The sequence below is a fragment of the Ilyonectria robusta genome (assembly GCF_021365365.1).
Source record: "Ilyonectria robusta strain PMI_751 chromosome Unknown BGZ61scaffold_100, whole genome shotgun sequence".
Taxonomy (NCBI): domain Eukaryota; kingdom Fungi; phylum Ascomycota; class Sordariomycetes; order Hypocreales; family Nectriaceae; genus Ilyonectria; species Ilyonectria robusta.
In genome coordinates this window covers 12,596-32,212 of record NW_025764534.1, presented here as the reverse complement: position 1 = coordinate 32,212, position 19,617 = coordinate 12,596, and the positions used below count along the sequence as shown (strand labels likewise).

Here is a 19,617-nt window from a genome sequence, read left to right as displayed (position 1 = left end):
ACTAAAATACAGTATAAATACAGTATTAATTATACTATTTATACTGTATAGAAAAGATAATAGCCCCACTTTTATTTGGAATCATTTTTAATTCCAAATTATTTTAACTTACAATCTGGATGCTTTGGAAAGTATAAGCATTTTAGGTACAAAGATTATACTAGAAAAAGGCTGCTTTTTTAGGCTTTTTTATAGTATACAATATGTCTCTATATCTTTGATGATTTCAAATCAAACCACCTTTGATTTCAAAGCAGAGACTTAATTTCAAAGCAGAATTACTCAGAATCTTCTAAACATTAGATGACAATAATAGTACCACTAAAAAGCCGCTTTTTTGGGCTTTTTAATAGTATACTTATTGTCTAGCTACAATAGCTAGACTTTGAGAAATTGTCTATAAAAAGCTAGAGACCCTCTGGTAAATTCTGAACTTTTAAAAAATTATTATTATCATCAATATAATATACACTATTATATACTATTATATACTATTATACACTATTTTACACTATTATCCCTTATTTCTTATTTCTATATTCTTTATAAGGATATCTCTTTATTTATAATTAATCTTATTCTTCCACTGCCTCATAACCTCTAATATAGATAAAGCTAGATAAAAATCTTAAGAGTAATATATTTACTATATCAGTCTATATAAGCTGGGGGAATCTATAGTATTCTTACTGAATTTATTAAACTGTTAAATTTAAAATTATATTACTCTAGTTATAATCTTCTTTTTAATTTATTTTATATAGTCTATTATAATAGCTAAATTTAGTTATTATATAATAAGTACTATTTAAAGTTAAGATAATATATATAAAGCTAATAAAAGGCTAAATAGTATAAAAAGTAAGAATTAGATAAAATAAGAAATAAGTAGTATTTTAAGAAGCCTACTAAAATAGATAATTAAAAGGTATAATAAATTATGCTATCTAGATAAATATAAGATAATTAATATCTCTAGTAGAGATTATTTAAAATAGATAATATTCTATAATATTAAATATAAGTAATATATTTTATAATATTAGATATAAGTAATATATTCTATAATATTTAATTAATATAGAAATTTAAGCTGGAATTAAAGTAGCTATAATTTTATATAATAAAAATTATATTAAAATAAAAAGTTATCTCTTTTTAAATACTATAACTTACTTAAGTTTTTATATTTAATATAGCTTGTATATAATACTTATTAGCTACTTTAATAGTAAAAAGAAATAAAAATAATACCTAACTTATTAACTTATCCTAGGGGATTTATATAGAAAGTTATTATATAAATATCTTAGCTAGTTAGCCTAAACCTATATTAAATTATATATATAAGGTTAGATTAACCTAAGGCTTATATCTTCTAGTAGGAAAGTATTTTATAAAATTAAATATTAAGTTAGTTATAGAAAAGTTTACTAGTAAGATATTAATAAAGCCTATAGCAGCTCGATATTTAAAGGAGGTTAAAGATAGAAGTTAGATAAGAGTTATAGTAATAGTAAAAATAAACTTAAATAAATCTCTTAAAATTAAAGGTAAAGAAAAAGCAGACTCTTAAGCTATCTAGAGTCCTACTAGCCTTTTTAATATTCTACTTAAATTTCTAAAAAATTAAAAAACTAATAATTTCTTCCTTTAGTATAGATTTCTTCTCTTTTTTTTAATTTAATTTAGGTTATCCTAAAGATATCCCTATTAGTAACTAACTAGCTTAAGTATTTCTAATTACTTATTATATTCCTCTTTTACAGTTTAATAATTATTTCTAATTAAGCTAGAAATATATATAATATAATAGTCTTTCTATTTAAAATTCTAACTAAATAATATAATAAGTATTAAAGAAGTATTTTATTAGAAGCTTTTAAAGATTAATTTCTTTTATTAATAAAGATTTTCTACTCTATAAGCTTCTTTATTTATAATTATTTTAATTTACTAAAGAAAGTAGAATAGTATATTAAATAACTATTACTTATAAGTTTTATACTAATAGTAATATTTCTTCTAATTAATTTTTATAATAGTAGGAGGGATAATATCTATATAAATAGTATTAATTAGCTTTTCTTATTAAAAAAGAGAAATTAAATCTTCTAGAATATAAGTTATATAGATCTTAGATTTAAGTATAAATAATATAAGTTATTTAAAAATATAAGAGAGATTTATTTAATTAGTATTAATAGTTATCTTTTTTATATCTTTATTAATAAAGATATTATTATACTTTTTTTATTCTTTAAGAATAATATTATTATTAAAGTAGTAAAAAGCAGCTTTATTAATAAATTAAATAGTAAAAATAGTTAGAATTCTATAAGATCTAGCTACTTAATAATAAGATAAATTAGATAAGAAATCTCTTATTAATATATTTAACTTAGTAGGCTAATAAGAGCTTAAGCTTTAGATATCCCTCTTAAATTAGAATATAAATAGCAACTTTAAAGATAGTAATAGCAAGGCTTTAATCTTTCTAACTCCTTTTATTAGGAAAGATATTACTTCTCTTCTTATTTCTCTAGAATATTTAAAGAACTTAATAGTAAAAAAAGCTCTACTAAATATTATTCTTATCTTCTTAATACCCCTAGATAGTACTATAGGTATAATTTTAAATAAAAGCTTAAAAGCTATTAGCAATTTCTCTAAAATAGTTAAGTCTAGAGAGATAATACTTCTTCCTATAATTCCAGGTAGCTTAGAAATCCCCTTCTAAATTTTAAATCCCCTCTTCTTAAATATCTTAATAAGATTATTAAGTATAGTAAACTTAACCTTTAATAATCTAATTTAAATATTAAAAAAGAGTAAAATACCTAATTAAAAAAAATAGTAAAATAAGAGATAATTTAATAAGTATTAAAAAGTTTCTTAAAGTTAAGATTCTTCTAGCTAATTAGAAAGAATCTACTAAAATTAGTATAGAAATTTAATATTTTAAGTTTTTAGTTAGTAAATATAAACTTATACTTATAATTATTGTTAGAGGTTATGAGGCAGTGGAAGAATAGGATTAATTATAAATAAAGAGATATCCTTATAAAGGATATAGAGATAAGAGATAAGGGATAATAGTGTAAAATAGTGTATAATAGTATATAATAGTGTATAATAGTGTATATTGTATTGATGATGATAATAATTTTTTAAAAGTTCAGAATTTACCAGAGGGTCTCTAGCTTTTTATAGACAATTTCTCAAAGTCTAGCTATTGTAGCTAGACAATAAGTATACTATTAAAAAGCCCAAAAAAGCGGCTTTTTAGTGGTACTATTATTGTCATCTAATATTCAGAAGATTCTGAGTAATTCTGCTTTGAAATCAAGTCTCTGCTTTGAAATCAAAGGTGGTTTGATTTGAAATCATCAAAGATATAGAGACATATTGTATACTATAAAAAAGCCTAAAAAAGCAGCCTTTTTCTAGTATAATCTTTGTACCTAAAATGCTTATACTTTCCGAAGCATCCGGATTGTAAGTTAAAATAATTTGGAATTAAAAATGATTCCAAATAAAAGTGGGGCTATTATCTTTTCTATACAGTATAAATAGTATAATTAATACTGTATTTATACTGTATTTTAGTGCTATTTATACAGTATAAATAGTACTATTAATACTGTATTATATTTATTTATAGATTTAATTAAGATTTAATTCTTAAGGTTAAAGATATATATTTATATATTTATTTAGTCTTTAACAATCTACCTTAAAGTTCTATTTATATTTATTTTATTTAATAGTTAAATATTTAATTCTTTATTATAAATAAAATCTTAGTTAAGTACTATTTATAGTAGTAAATTTAGAAGGCTTAGCTTAAATTTAATTATAGATATAGCTAAATAGTTAAAAAACTAGTTAAAAATATTATAAATCTAGCTATTAAAGAAGTTACTTAAATATATTACTTTTATATACTTTTAAAAATATAATTATACTAAAGCCGGATTTTATCTTAAAAAGAGCTAAATATACTCTCTTATATTTATTATTTATAATAAAGCTAAAAGAAATTAATAGCCTAAGTTAGCTATATTATAACTACTTAAATTATATAGAAGATTTATAATAAAACTTAGAGTATATATAGTAATAACTACCTGGGCTTTAAATCTAAATAAATACTAAGAGAATTATCTTATTAAAAAATAGTATATAAGTTTTTACTCTTTAAGAATAGTTAATTTAAATTTATCTTTTAATACCTCTTTAACTATTAAAATCCACTAACTTAAAATAATCTTAACTTTTTAAAGTTATATTAAAAGTTTAAGAAATTTTAAAAAATAATTTATAAATATATAAAACCTTTTAATATTTAATTTTATTATATAATTAGAAACTTTATTCTAGTTATTTTTAATAGTAATTAAAATAAAAAAATTAAAATAAACTATAGTTATAATAGTTAAATCTAACTTAAAAATATAAAATAAATCTAAGATATATAATATATAAGTAAATAAATTAAAATATTATAATAAATAATATAAATTACAATTTAATAATAATAAAATAATAAATTTAATATAACTAAATATATTAATAGCTAATAAGACTATTCTTTTATAAAAATACTAAATAAGTATCTATATACTAATAGTACTTATATAGACTCACTAGATAAGAGTAAGTTCAATCTTATAGCTCATCCTGGGGAAGTAAGTCGAGCATCCGGGCTCACTTATACGGGGTGAGTTCGGGATCTGTGTCAGGTGAAAAAGTAGGTACGTCATGGTTCTGCCGGTTGTGACCGCCTGGTCCCAACCTGGGCCGTGATACTGGCGTCGACTCTACTTTGCATAAACATAAAACCCATCAAACACAAGGATATAGCAATTTATCCGCTCCCCTCTTTCCATACCATCCGATGATTATATTGTTGGATGATAACCCTGTATGACAAAACCTCGGATAGATCGATATCCTGACCTTAGTCAGAAGGGGGGGTATAATAACCCCTCTTCCGGCCGATCCGGATGACCGGCACAAGCAATCATCAACATCATCATCACTGTATTGATCCCTATCTATCAAATTGAATTGACCGTAACGGATCCATCACATATTTATAAACGCCCCAGCAACAAGGTTCTATATATGAATATTCATACATGCCGTAGATCATATCAATGGAGGTGTTTCCCCCGAATGGCAAATAAGTGGTCATAGTATGCTTCTTTGCCGGCATCCGGGCCTGGGCCGGCTAATGTGTCTCACTTCAGCCTCCTTCATTATCTATCTAATACAAACCGATCGATTCCTGATGGAGCCATGAGGTCCTTCCTCCCGCTTTTAGACAGAGCCTGGTATTTGTTACCCTGGGCTTTACCTAAAAGAGACAGCAGCGGGGCGGATGAGCGGGTCCCTGGGAGTACGTACCGTACTTTTGGGGATGGGCCCATCTATTTATTGCCGGCATCTACAAAAGTACAATTATCCGTTTCGCATAGCCTTGGTAGTGGTGTGCCTTAATCTTACCCTCTTACTACTTTAGGAAACCGACGAGAGCAATACGCCGCTCAGGAAGCATCTCAAAGGGGTCTTAGTCCATGTCATAGACTTTCGACACCACGAACCCATTATTACTCGCTAGTATGCTACCATCTCGGCTGGGTTGATAAGGTAGACTACGCACCTCGTGAGTCTTTGATATAATCTGGATTATTTGCCTTAGCTTATATAGTTGGGGTGTAATTGGTGAGGATTATAATTTAGTAATTTAGTTGTGAGATATTTGCAACTTGGGCGTGAAGAGCAATAGTCCATAGCGTAAGCATTATCGTGGGGCTTGATGTTTAGTTATACTATTCAATTACATATCGAAAACTATTATAGGTAATCTAGTTAAGACTGAAATAGGCCATGGTTTTGCTAGATAGATTGAATTTGCAGTTATATGTACCAGCATATATTCAAGCTTTAATATATACATAGGAAAGATCAAATTGACAAGTTCTAGCTTCCTTCTGAGCTAAGATCAGCCGTACTATAGGGAGGTTCCAGGCTCTGTGACCGGGACTGTTATGAAAACGCTCTAAGAACGACGAGCATTGTTGAAAAAGGTCCAGGTCTCTCCGGGAGCCCAGGTGCCGCTATTGTTATCGCGGGGGTCGGCGACGTGGTCACCGCTGTGGGCAATCCAGGTGACGGGAGCTCGGCTGCACTCGTAGGTGGTTTTGATATGGGAGCCGGAGCCGCGGGCGGGCTCGGGGGCGTTCTTGGACTGGCAGCCATTGAGCTGGAGGAACTTGTCTCGCAGGGCTCGGCCACGGTCGATGGGAAGGACGCTATCGGCCACGCCGTGAATACTAAGGTAGGGAACAGGCTTGGTGCCTCCGTTGCATCCGCTAAGCTGAGCACCAGAGATGACAGCAACGGCCTTGAAGACGTCTGGGGTCTTTTGGTCAGCAATTGCTAATGCTGGTATTCTCTAGCATCCTGCCGTCTTACCAGGTCGGGAGCAAGCAACGGAGAAGGACATGGCACCGCCGTAGCTGAAGCCAGTGGCGAAGATTTGCTGCTCATCGATACAAAGGTTGGACTTGACGGCATCGAGGATCTGGTCAGTAAACGTGATGTCGTTTCCATTAGTGTTCGCCCAACCGGCATCCAAGCCTTGGGGAGCAACGAAGATGGCAGAGCCCTGGGCCAGGCTCTCGAGGCCGTAGTAGCCTCCTCCAGCTACATTCTGCATGGATCCACCAAGCCAGTGGTAGCCAAAGATGAGCTTGTAGGGCTGGTTGCGGTTGTAGTTGCCGGGGATTTTCAGCGTGTACTGACGCTGCTGGCCAGCAACCGCGAGAGTCTTGACGCCGCTCTGGATGGGATTCTTACCACAGCCTGCCGAGGCTGCGACAATGCCCTGAGCGGCAGTTAGTAGGAGGAAGAGGGTAGCTAGAAGGTTGGTGAACATGGTGAAAGGATCGCGTTGACTTGTTGTGTTGGATAGAAGTAAAAGTAGAAAGCTCTTTCAACATTAGGCGGAAACCCAGTATGCTCTCAATATTTAAATACTTCTTTTCCCTTCCGTGGAAAACGCTGTCAGAAGAAAACAAGGATCTACCAGTTCATAGAATAGCCTAATCAAAAATAAGGGTGATATGACCACAAAACAGCCCGATGAAGGCCGACATTCTTAGCAACCTATGTCCTGCAAAAAACCGCGTTGCGAAATGGAGGAGTAACTTCCGCCAATCCCTGGGGCTTCACAAATCATGTAAACCCCGCAATACATGGCCAGCAAGGCGCAGTCACCTTCCACGTGGTGATGTGTTTGTGAACTGCCGATACCTTTTGGTACTGATACTATTTCCGAGGGTGAGGCTGGGGGCGTGGCTCTAGATGCAAGAGTAATAATAAACGCATATTGAGTCTTTTAGCCGACGCTATTTACAAAAGTACAACAAATGGCCATACCCCGCCTCTCATATAGCCTGAAACATGCTCACGACCTAGGGTTGCTTGCGTCCGTCTTACAGTGCGCTGATCCTTAATAAACAGCATGCTCTTAAAACACCGAGACCATTTCTCCACATTTAATCGCGCGACTACTTTATATAAGTTATCGAAAGATTTTCCATTGGTAACATGGAAAGAATCTGGCTAATTGGTTTTCTTCTTAGAGTGAACTGCTTAAAATAACCCTAATAAAGGAGTCCATTTAAAGTTATCCGTAATGGAGTTGCCTTCCGCTTTAAGATTACACCATCTGCCTCCGACCCCTATTCTGTCATTAGTGGGGTCACTTCCAAAGTTCTGGGAAATACAAAAGGACCAGGTTCGGAATACCACAGCCGAAGACCCAAAGAAATTTGACGCTTTCCAACTTCGGCTGTTGGGTGTCCTTAGCACGACCACTATAGGAACATTCGTGCCTACGTGTTACGGATCTGTTCGCTACCCAAGGGTCGGCTGGCGGAGACTTCAGCGAGGGGCCCATTAAAGCGCAGGGGGCATTATAGCCTATTCTTCCGCTGGACTGTTTTGATGGGCACCGAAGGCTCGGCTCATCGGCAATGCTGTTGTGGGTCCTCAAATCATAGACCCTTACACCGGGCAGGGCTCCATCAGCTCGAGGTGAAACATCTCAAAGTCTGGAGATATTCCTTCCAGTAACACAATGGCTCTAAAACCGAGGGGCGTGTCGGATACGAGAAGGTCCAAGTGACCTATTCTAGAAAATCAAGGTAAATAAGAACAATGTTCAAGTCGTAGTTATTTAATAGACAGAACCTCCTCGTTCTCAAGTCTTTGTCTCTTGGTAGGAACAAAAGCTTCTCCTTCATTCCCACTGCTTCACTATCATTCGTTGCAAGCCACCCATTTCTTTCACTACTCCTTTTTTTTCCCCCAAACGCAGAATTCAATATGAAGTTCTCCGCCTTCTTGTTCGCAGCTTCGCTTGTCGTGGCTGCTCCTACTGTTGAGCCGCGCCAGTCCAGCAACAGCATCAACAAGCTGATCATCAACAAGGGGAAGAAGTACTACGGCACCATCACAGACCCCACCCTGCTCAACAACCAGCAGAATGTTGCCGTTATTAAGGCCGACTTCGGCCAGGTCACCCCTGAGAACAGCATGAAGTGGGATGCCACTGAGCCCAGCCAAGGCCAGTTCAGCTTTACTGGTTCCGATCGGGTTGTTCAGTTTGCCCAGCAGAACGGCCTCAAGGTCCGAGGACACACTCTTTTGTGGCACTCCCAGCTGCCCCAGTGGGTTCAGAACATTCGTGATCGCAATGTTCTCCAGCAGGTCATTGAGAACCACATCAAGACTGTTGCTGGTCGGTATAAGGGCAAGATCTACGCCTGGGTAAGGAAACTGGCGTTATTATATATGAACACTTGAGAGGACTAATTCATACCATAGGACGTAGTCAACGAGATCTTCGCCGAGGATGGCAGCCTCCGCGACTCTGTCTTCTCCCGAGTTCTTGGTGAGGATTTCGTGTCTATTGCCTTTAAGGCTGCGCGCGCTGCCGACCCCAACGCCAAGCTCTACATCAACGACTACAACCTCGACCGCGCCCAGTACAGCAAGGTCGCTAACGGCATGGTCCCTAAGGTCAAGAAGTGGCTTGCTGCCGGTATCCCTATCGATGGCATTGGTTCCCAGACCCATCTCGATGCTGGCGGTGCTGGTGGTGTACAGGGTGCCCTTCAGGCCCTTGCCAGCAGTGGTGTCTCAGAGGTCGCTATCACCGAGCTCGATATTGCTGGTGCCCCTTCCAACGACTACGTTACTGTCACCCAGGCCTGTCTGAACGTTCCCAAGTGTGTTGGTATCACTGTCTGGGGTGTTCGTGATACTGTAAGTGACCATCCGTTCCAACTGTTTCTTTTTTTTCTGTTCCCCAAGCTCATATCAATTTCAGGACTCGTGGCGAGTTGGCAAGAACCCTCTACTCTTCGACGCCAACTTCCAACCCAAGCCTGCCTACAACGCCATTGTCCAGGCTCTCAAGTAAATTGTGAGGCGGATGTTGAGATAGCGCGCATTGCTGAGGGCCATGGCCCAAGCCGTTTTACTTCCTTGTATACATTGACTTTAGAAATTGAACAAATACTGTCCCATTCGTGCGACGTTGCCTTCTTGGGAATTGTCAGATAAGTATCGTTGATCTATTCATTTGACGGTTCAGCTAGTAAACCCAGGAGCCAGGAGCTTTGAGAGAGAGTCGGACAATTGACTGTATAGGGGTATTGATCATGCCAGTCAATTGATGAAAATTATCTAAAGAACAAAAGAAATGGAACACCCATGTTCGGGCACAGCTATTCAAGCTCATGCCATTAGGATGGAGTCCTTGATACGACAAGTCAGTTGTGAAACCGGATACATGACTCGAGGTATGGGCCGCGTTGCACATCTGGTCGCTAAAGCACAGTGGAACATGGCGGTGATATGCGACACCGTGCTGTTTCCCTATGTTTGGTAGCTGGCGCGGTTCGAGTCTCACGTGAATCCTTGGGGAGAAACAAAACAGCGAGGCAGCGGCTGACGGGGTCTCTTACACAGTAAATACCCTGACACTTCAGCTACATTCTAATTAGGGTGAGTAGAGGCTATAGTGAATTACTCAGTGGTGGTGTGGCGTTCAAGTTTCAAGTGTCAGTCGTACCTTGCGATCCGACTTCTCAACAAGCAGTCAGTTATCAAGCAGTACTGATTACTAATTGATACTGATATAATATCAGTATCAGTAAGCTTCTAATCAATCAATTAGTAATCAGTAACTCACGTGACAATGTTATATTTGGCGTCGAGATTTATATGGTATGTTTGCCTGCCGCAGAGCTTCGATTCAATCACCATGAGATCCGACGCACCCGACCGTGGTGGGGGATTTCATCGACGTTCCTCGTTAGCTAAAATGTGATAGCGAGTACCGCCATGACACTGCATCCCTCTATGATAACCAGGGTAGGGAATCAATCCACGACTTCCACGGTATTGATCAATATGTTGACTTCAATCCACGTCAACGTCAATCCACGAGACCTGTTGTTATGTAATCAATCCATCCACCGTTGGGGGCTCATCAATGTTGGGCTTCGGGCTTCGGGTTGGGACGTAGCTGTCATACGCACGTGTTGCCATTACGCCAGTCCGGCCGGGTGTAATGCGCCGCGGCTGGCAGCGTGGTTGGGAGCTGAAAGGCTCAAACTTGCGGCTGTGTGTGTGCGGCGAAGAATAGGGCACCGCCTTCGCTCCGCCTTCGCTCCGCCTGCTGGATGGATGACCTATCAGATTCCAATACAATTCAGCTCCGTATGTTGGCGCAGGTACAGTACGAAGCCTGACGATAAGCATCTAGGTTATCTGCTACCTCGCTCTCGCAAACAGCTATGGATCCCCTCACTGCGCTTGCAGTGTCTGGAAACATCCTTCAATTTGTGCAGTTTGTAGGCGGGCTCTTGAACAACACCCGCAAGCTCTATGCGTCTGCATCAGGCATCACTACTCAGCACGAATATGCCGAAGATATATGCGAGAAGCTTATTAACTTCAGCGAGAGCTTCGAGCCCTATACTCGGATTTATTAGAAGAATTTAATAGCTGGAAATCGAAGTACGTATAGGCTATCGTAGACTGCGTAGCCATGTGTAAGGAGGACTGCAGACCTCCTGGAAATAATAATGCAACTAAAAGTTAAGGGAGGCAAGGACCCGCGATGCTGGAGGAGCTTCCAAGCCGCTCTTGCGGAAGTCTGGAAATCGAGCGACATTAAGGAGCTAAAGGATCGGATTGCTAATACTTAGCACTAGATGATTCTCCAGTTATATGCTATCTCTAGGTTTGTATTCTTGATGGCTATTATTTCTATGCAGTTAGTTATGCTAATGCTATAGTAAGTGATAAAATTAAAGTTATTAACTATTAGCTTAAGTAGGTTAAGAAGGTAGTTAGGGCTTTAAATTTGCAGCTAAATAAATTTATAGAGATAATAAAAAACCTAGAATGCTAAATTAAGAAGCTAAATAACTAGGAAAATACTAATATAAATAGTATAGAAAGAGTCTACTCTAATCTCTTTAAGTTATTACTTAATACTTATATTTATAAAAAGGAAATATAGATTATAGCCAGTCTTAGTTATTAAAAATGCCTAATAAGATATAAAATTATACCTCAGGCCTATAAAATAACCTTTAAATAGAATTTAAAAAAGCTAGAAAATACCAGTAAAAAATCTACTTTACTTCGCTAATAGCTTGCTGGGAATAGCAGCCTCTTCTAGGTATCTAAAAAGCTAGGCTCCAGCAAGTTAATATTTATAAAATTTATTACTAATTATCTTAAAATAAGATACTATCTCTAGAAATAGGCTGGTTCTTATAAAGTATTAGTAACTAGTTACTACTTTACTATTTATAGTATACTAATATAAAAGTCACTAGAAGGGCTTCTTTACTCTTTTCTATATAATATTCTAAAATAACAGCCAGTATTTATCCCTAAGTTTCTTCTAATATACTAGAAGCTCAAGTTAAAGCAGCCTAAATAGATACAGTCTAAATTCAAATCCGTCCTGAGGCGTATTACTAAAGAGACTGAGGTGCCAGTTAATATCTACTTCTTTATTAATAGCCTTAATAAATATACTGGCAATAAATATACTAGCAACTACCTAGATATCTATTATATACTAAAGGAGCTTTCTTAGGCTCCCTTTATTAAAGTCTATATCTTCAGTAGGCTATAGAATATATTTAAAGATATACTAGGAGACTTAGAAGACTCAAAATACTATATATATAAGCTTACTTAAAACGATATCTATAACTATATTATATATTACTTGCGCAACTACCCGCAGTATAGTATACTTAAATCAGAGGCTAGTAGCTTTTCTTTAAAGTTTCTAATTAATAATATTATTATTAAGGTAAATAGGGTATTTCTATAAGTTACTCTTATTACCCTCTAGCTTTATAAGAGCCTTATAAATAATAATAAAATTTTAAATTTTAAGAGGAGGCTATCTAGCTTTCTAGCTAATTTAAAATAATTCTTTAAGTATATCTTAGAGTCTATTAATATATTCTACTATAGTAAAATAGCTAGTATATTATTATTTATATTATATACCCAGAAACCCCTTAATATAGAGATATTTAGATTTAATTATCTAAAGGATAACTATAAGAATTACACTCTTAAAAAGCCTACTGAACCTATTTCCTCAGCAGGTAAAAAGCATAATAGGATATTTAGCTTAGTTTCTTAGTATATTAATAGGAGAACTAAGAGCCTCTTAAAACAGCAGGGTAATTAGGTGGTATTTCTTTATTAAATAATTTATAATTTTCTATATACCCCTAAGATATCTAAATTTCTTAAGAAAAAATCAAGAAGTAAGTTTTACTTTAGTCTATTACTCTTCTAAGCTTTAATTATATATATAAAGCAAATAATATTTAATAAGGTCTATAAAGATATATTAGGGGACTTAATAAGAGAGTATTATAGCTTTATTAAGATATTATAGCAATATTTTAAGTATGTCTATTATTCTAATAAAAAGGGGCAAAGATTAATAGCTCTAATTACAGTGCTTCTTAATAATATAGAAGATAGTATTATTTATATACTAAGATAAAAGCAGATTAGTATAGTATATTACTTAATAGCAAGGGGTATATATTACTATCTTATACTTAAAGCTAGTATTAGTAGCTATCTTTATAATAAGCTTTCTAACCCTGGATATTTCAAAAGCAATTATATAACTAAATTTTAATCCCCTCTTTTTTATATCCTTAACTATAGGGGCAAGTTATCTAAGTATGATTATTAGCTATTCCTCCTAGTACTTCTTAAATCCAATTAGGATCCCAACCTCTTCTTTAAGAATTAGAGCCTCTAGATAGAATTTATTATTAAATACTGCCCCTATATTAATCTTTTAAATAAAAATATACTTAACTTTACTCTAGAGAAAGGTATTCTAAATATGCTACTTTAATATAAAGCTAACTCTAATACCTAAGTAGATATTAAGAGCAGATATAAGTTAAGACTTAAAATTTCTATCTAGTTTTTATTTCTTATAGTAGCTTTATTTATATAATTAACTCTATAATTAGTATCTTATAAAAAAGACTTTAATCTAATACTAAATAGAATTTAAAATCTAAATAATATAAAAATATATAAGTATAAAAGCCCCTAGTAGTTAGAGATTAATTACTAGAATATCTATAATAATAACTTTCTATTACTAATAGATTTATATTAATACTAAGAGAAATTCCTTATAAGAATCTTTAATAATATTCTTATTTAAATAATAGAGAAAAAGTTACTTAAAAAAGCTTAAAAATAGATTAAGAGAGTACTTATATCTAATATTTATTAAGAGCTAAAAACTAAGATTTTAACCCTATAGAAATATAATATAAATCCGCCTTAGAAATATTATTTGGAAGATAATAGAATATAAAATTGCAGGCTAAAGAAAAATATCTAGAAGAAGAAACACTAGGTGGAATTTATCTACTGTCCGATAAAGAACCTTATAACTGAGCTTGCCGACATACTAGGCTGCCTATCATACACCGCCGACTCTGGCACGGAGGAGGAGAAGGGCGCGGTCATCGAGCGATGGCTCAATATCGTCGATCCGGCCGCCGTCGTAGCCACATCGGCACTCGGCCGGCCTCGTCAAAGGCGAGGAGGGGCAAACGGCCGGACCCGAACAGTCGATGGTCGCCGTACACGACACCAAACAGCTCCTTGTGGCAGTTGTATGCCTTGGCCCGGATGATGCCGGGCTCCCGTGCCCCCGGGTGGCCTACATTGGCCGTCCGTGTGGGCTTGGCCATTGCTGTATATGTGCCTACGTCACGAAGCAGGCACGTTTGAAAGTGGGTCGGGCGGAGAGGGGCAGCATAGGGGGTGATCTCGGTCAGTTCCTTGTGCAACTGGTTATGGCACTGGCTCTTCCAAAGAAGCGTGCAAGGCTCCCTGGCTCCTATGTCAGGCCCCGCCAAGGAAGTGGGGGGATACTGCTGAGATACAATCTGCAAAAGTAATGGGTACCCATACTGATGGTAGTGTGAATGTAGTATATATGCCTGGTCCTTTCAACACCTCTTATTGAAGCGCGCCCAGTCCACAATGGCTTCCAAGTTGAGGCTCCATCGGTTGCGGTTCAGGGGTGTTATGGCGCGCAAGCCGTTACTAAAGGTGATATCGGAGCGGTCAACCAGCTTTGTATTCAGTAGGGCCAGATCTTGCCATGTCTGAGTGCCGTGCCGTACCCTGTCCAGAAGAGCGCCTAGCTCTGGGTCGTCTCGTGCAAGCTGTCCGCAAAGTCCACTCCTCGTTCCACCAGAATGAACGGCTGCTCTCCCGTTGCTTGGACGTGCATCGCGCACGGCTCGGCCTCATCAGCGGTCGAGCTGCCGGCAGACGAGTAAGAAGGCGACCGACTGCTTTCTGTTGAGCGTGAAGCGCTTCGCCAGCTGCCTCCCCGCCGCTAGTAAGGATGTCGATGGTCCGAACCGGACGCTAACCGTTGTGGCGTTGTCTAGCATGCTCTCCTCGGTGTCGGTAGCGGTCAGCTGGACGTCTTGCTCCCCAAACCCGCTCAGTACGGCGTCCACGACTGCGTTGCAACCGGCTATGTTTCTGTCGGTCAGACCCTGGATGCCCTGGATCATCCTCTCCATCTCTCTCGAAGCTCTTTTCTGCTGCGATTTGATAGACTTCAGCAGCCTCTATGCTGGAAGTTCGAATCCGGTGAACTGACCTCCCGGTAGGGTCGCTGTTCTTGCTTCCCGCTCGGATGCTATCCGGGCACGCAGCTCAGACGTTGAACCCAGAGCGGCGTACTGGAATCGGCAGAGCTGCTGTGTCATCACCGAGAGCTCCTTCGAGCCGGCCGTGATCTGGTTTGCTCCACCGGCGCTCCTCATGACGTCGATCAGTCGCGTGGCGTCCCCGATGTTATCCCAAGTACCGCTGCGTTTAGCGTAATAAAGCGCAACACAACAGGGAGGTTGACTGCGGGGAGCAGGTGGAGTCGTAGGCAGGCAGGTAGTTAAACCTTTATCGCACTAGGCTGGGAGGAAGCGTACGATCATCGCACTAATAGTCCCATTTTCTGGGAGATTACGGAGGGCTCTTTCAAAAGTCATGTCCTGACGCTAGTTCAAAACGGGAGATCTGCCTGTTGTGGCTGGGTCAGCTACATAGAGTACTCTCTCTTGTGGGTTGTGCAGTAAAGACCGCTAATTTTATAGAGGCCTGTGCTCACTGTGCGACAGGCTGTTTCCCCTACGGTCGCTAAAACTATAGGGATGTGATAGCCAACTCATCGTGGTTGGTTTCGATACCTTGTATCTGATGTAACTGACAAGGATTGAGGGATATGGCGCATTTAGCGCGGGACATGACTTTTGAAAGAGCCCTCCGTATATGTCACAGCCAGTTCCTGACTCGTCCGTGCGTTATGCAACGTCAACGCCATTTAACCTTATAGGGAAACCCACCCTCGACCTGCGGCAGGTAGTTCTTCAATACGGGAATAGACGCGAACTTGTCCTTTTGCGCCCCGTGCAGCTTCGCATAGAAGCTGACGGCGCCTGTAGCCAACAGTCTACCTCCAGCATAGAGCTGGGTTTTATCTGGCGCGCTCCGTGCAAGAAGCATCGCTATTCGGGCGCCTGCAGCTAACAGGACTTTATCGGCGCGTAATATCCTGTCGTCTCGAAGCTAGATGTATAAACACTAGCCCTCTATTAGCTGACCCTTTACTCCAATCTCCAGCAAGACCATCTCGGCTACCACATACTCGACGCCCAGGTCGACTGCTGCCTAGACTACGGCACCAAGCGTCTTGTCGGCCTCGGCGAAGCTAACGCTGGGGTTGTACAGGGGTCCACGCCCTTGAAGTCGGCTGTGGCCAGGGGACCGTTCCAGCGCCGCCGCACCTCGTCCACGGGCAGCAGCTCAGAGTTGTTGGCGATGCCTATGTCGCGGTACGAGGCGATGCTCTTCTCGCCGAATGACATCGAGTCGGCTCGTAGCATGCCCACCTCGTGATACCACGTCTTGTAGAGTTCGTCCTGGCGCCAGAGCGGCATAGCCTTGGCCAGCATGCGCATGTAGAGCCTGTACGGGTAGTCATCCCGGACGATCTTGTTGATGTCATAAGAGGCGGCTCTGGGGTTCGGGTAGTCCGCGGTATCGACAAGGGTGATCTTGACGTCGCCCTTCTTGATGAGGGACAGGGCGGTTGCGGCACCAAAGTTGCCGGCCCCAATGATGAGTACAGAGGAAGAATAAGAGGCCATATTGGGTATCAAAGATGTCTGGTCAGCCAGTTCGCGGCACACGAGATATGAGAGCCCCTTGGGAGTTAGGGGGGGGGGGGGGGGGGGCTCTTCCAACCGACTATCAAGGAGAGATAGCCAACACTTCTCCACTGGACTAGCAATTTCAATAGTTAACTTGGGAAATAGATATCAACATTGTTTCATATCCCGCATAATGATGGTTTGACTGACGAAGCGCCAGACCAAGTGTTAAGCATGAAACCCGGTGAATTCCGGGTTGCGGGGTACCTGCTGATCATGCGGCGGTTTGGGGCACGCTCAGTACGGACTTGCTCGCACACACGCCTGAATGTGCCAGTGCGATGGCACGCCAGTCCATAGCTCAATACCCCAGTGCAAGCGTGGAGAATCATGTGTACAGCGGCAGAGCGGGTAGCAGCGAGCGACCGCGAATAGCCCAGTGGGTGGTAGTGAAGTCCTTGAGTTCTGCGGTCCGTTGCACCATGAGAGGTGGTGGAAAAGCAGGGTTTTCTAGCCGCGCTTCAGGTGCCCTCAGTCACTTTCATTGTCATTATTCGAATGCATCTTGTGCATCTTGTGCATCTTATACATCTTCTCAATTTCACATTTACTAGTTTAACGCTATTAACTACAGATAGCAATTCTATCAGCTTTCTTTTTCTACGCTGTCCCGTGGGCTTCATTATCTCACCCGTCTGTCGTGGAGTAGAACGGGACAAGCACAGGGTACCAAACGATCACCGCGGTGGGTCATAATGCCCGACGAGTCGACATCCACTCACAATGCGTTTCTTTTTATGAGGACGGCGGAACATGCCGAGCGAGCTTGCCAAATGCTACGGATGGCGTGCTGTGGGTGGGTGGCATTCATCCTTCACTGGCTCCAGACTTCAATCGTCCATAGACAACACAACGCCAGTCATCATGAGGCGTCCGTATCATGTCAGTCGAGACCATTCGCCCCTACCGCCACACGCTTTATCTTGAGCGACCGTGGAGCCAAATCTCTCAAGCAACCCTCCCCCAGATAATAAAGGGCTGCCTCTTTTCCCCGCAAATTGTACAGGGCAAGTCTTGAGGCGAGCCGCTTTTGCTGCTCACTTTGCTCCAGTTGTCACTGCCTTGTTCATACTCCGTACACCACCCTAAGTGCATTCACGTCCAGGAACTCGGTTGAGCTAGACGTGGTTAGCGCTGCAGGTTTGTCGGAAGTTCTCTCTGACGCCTCTAGCAATCTGCTGAGCCTGGGCGCTCGGCAAGCTTCTCCAATGATGATAGAAGACTCACCAAGCTCTGATCGCCCACTAAAGCGTGTTAAGTATGCGCAACAGGAGGACCACTCTATTCTCACCCTCCCGGTGAATATGGCCACGGGGATTGTCAGGCCTATTAGCAAACTCCCCGGCTCTTAGACTGATGCCCTATTATTTGAAAACCCGCGGCCATTCCAACCAGGCTTGACGTCTCCATCACAGATACTCTTATCCCTCTCCGAGGATCTCCCTCCATAGCTCACAGCTCTTCCAGGTGAGGGAATATTCCATCCACCCCGTATCACCATCTTCACCACACTTTACTCTTTCCTCCCCATCTTCTCTCTGTCTCCCTCCTGATTCGCGCTGTCTTGACTCGTTACTGTACTACCCTTGGGCCTTGATAGATCGAGTTGTGGGTCCCAAGCCCTTCATCTTTCTCCATTCTCATTTCTCTGGTCTCAGCTACCTTGTTAAATCTCTGTCCACTGCCCCTCCCATTCAAGATGTCGAGCGTGTTCAGTGCTTTTATCATGCCGTGCTCGACTTTTAAGTTGGCGAGCTAACCTTCCATGCAGCACCGCATTCTGCAGGGCTGGACATCGAACATCCCTCCGCCACACCGGGCCAACCTCAAACTTTGTGTTATCACGTTTTTAATCTATCCCGCCTACTTCCCGCCATCCCGGCTGATCCTCTGCAAGCCATTTAACATTCTGAAAACACTTTATTACACAGGCCACCCCAAAGGACCCTCTTTAGCCCATTTACCGATGGCGAAGGCCGCTTAGTCGAGTCTATCGCTCCTCGATATGTTCGTCCTGAAAATGGCCAGGTGAATGGTTATATCAAGTTCAATTGGCTATTAAGAAGGTCTTCTATCTGACCTTCCGGCCCCGACCCTCCTCCTAGTGCCGTCGTGGAGGAAAAAACCGACTCGATACCGACGACGGTTATTAGTTGTAGTTTTAGTATTGTCAGCCTTAGCAGACTACCGGCTGCCCCCTCCAGAGTAAGTACCGTGGTATTGTTGCCAGGCTATTTAGAGCTTTTCTAGAGCATCTTCTTATTACTACCGATAGACTCAGTATCACTAGTATCTTCTTAAGACTTAATATTAAAACTTGTAATAACTGGCGAGCCTAGGATGCTACCCCCGTATTTTGAATTTCAGGCTAAGATGGATATAATAGATAGGTGGTTATAGGATTTCTATATATTCTCTTTCTTATCTCCCTTTAAATTATTTTATCTTACCTGGAAATTCTACTTAGAATACCTCTTTTTTCTTTAATAAGTTCTGATATCTTTCTCTATAGATATTAATAACTGGTGCTCTAGTAGAAGTATTCTTAGTAATACTAACCTATAGCTAAAAGACTTTACCTAGATATATAATAATAAAGGTATTTAATATACTATCTAAAGCTTAGCAGGAGTATATATCTATAATTATCTTTTAGATAAATATATTTAATAGCAAATTAATAAGTAATATATTCTAGCTGATATATACTTTACTAATC

The 19,617-nt window shown here is 39.4% G+C and overlaps 4 protein-coding genes across 4 annotated transcripts; 2 read left to right on the top strand and 2 right to left on the bottom strand.

Annotated features, from left to right (window-relative positions):
- Nucleotides 1–6,079: 6,079 nt before the first annotated feature.
- Nucleotides 6,080–6,913, bottom strand: BGZ61DRAFT_318267 (carbohydrate esterase family 1 protein; the record flags this gene model as incomplete). The annotated part of the gene is made up of 2 exons (XM_046238901.1): nucleotides 6,080–6,423; nucleotides 6,484–6,913. Coding segments are annotated over 2 exons (774 nt in total), but the record flags the coding sequence as incomplete, so codon positions are not given.
- Nucleotides 6,914–8,400: 1,487 nt separating this feature from the next.
- Nucleotides 8,401–9,499, top strand: BGZ61DRAFT_375803 (glycoside hydrolase superfamily; the record flags this gene model as incomplete). The annotated part of the gene is made up of 3 exons (XM_046242449.1): nucleotides 8,401–8,844; nucleotides 8,902–9,342; nucleotides 9,407–9,499. The coding sequence occupies 3 exons, from the start codon at nucleotides 8,401–8,403 to the stop codon at nucleotides 9,497–9,499; spliced, it is 978 nt and encodes a 325-aa protein (XP_046093366.1).
- A 3,045-nt stretch (nucleotides 9,500–12,544) lies between these two features.
- Nucleotides 12,545–12,703, top strand: BGZ61DRAFT_282914 (uncharacterized protein; the record flags this gene model as incomplete). Its single annotated transcript, XM_046238479.1, has 1 exon — nucleotides 12,545–12,703. A coding segment is annotated over one exon (159 nt), but the record flags the coding sequence as incomplete, so codon positions are not given.
- A 1,901-nt stretch (nucleotides 12,704–14,604) lies between these two features.
- BGZ61DRAFT_595152 (uncharacterized protein) lies at nucleotides 14,605–16,835 on the bottom strand (the record flags this gene model as incomplete). The annotated part of the gene is made up of 3 exons (XM_046256879.1): nucleotides 14,605–15,160; nucleotides 15,290–15,501; nucleotides 16,402–16,835. The coding sequence occupies 3 exons, from the start codon at nucleotides 16,833–16,835 to the stop codon at nucleotides 14,928–14,930; spliced, it is 879 nt and encodes a 292-aa protein (XP_046093364.1). The 3' UTR covers nucleotides 14,605–14,927.
- Nucleotides 16,836–19,617: the final 2,782 nt, after the last annotated feature.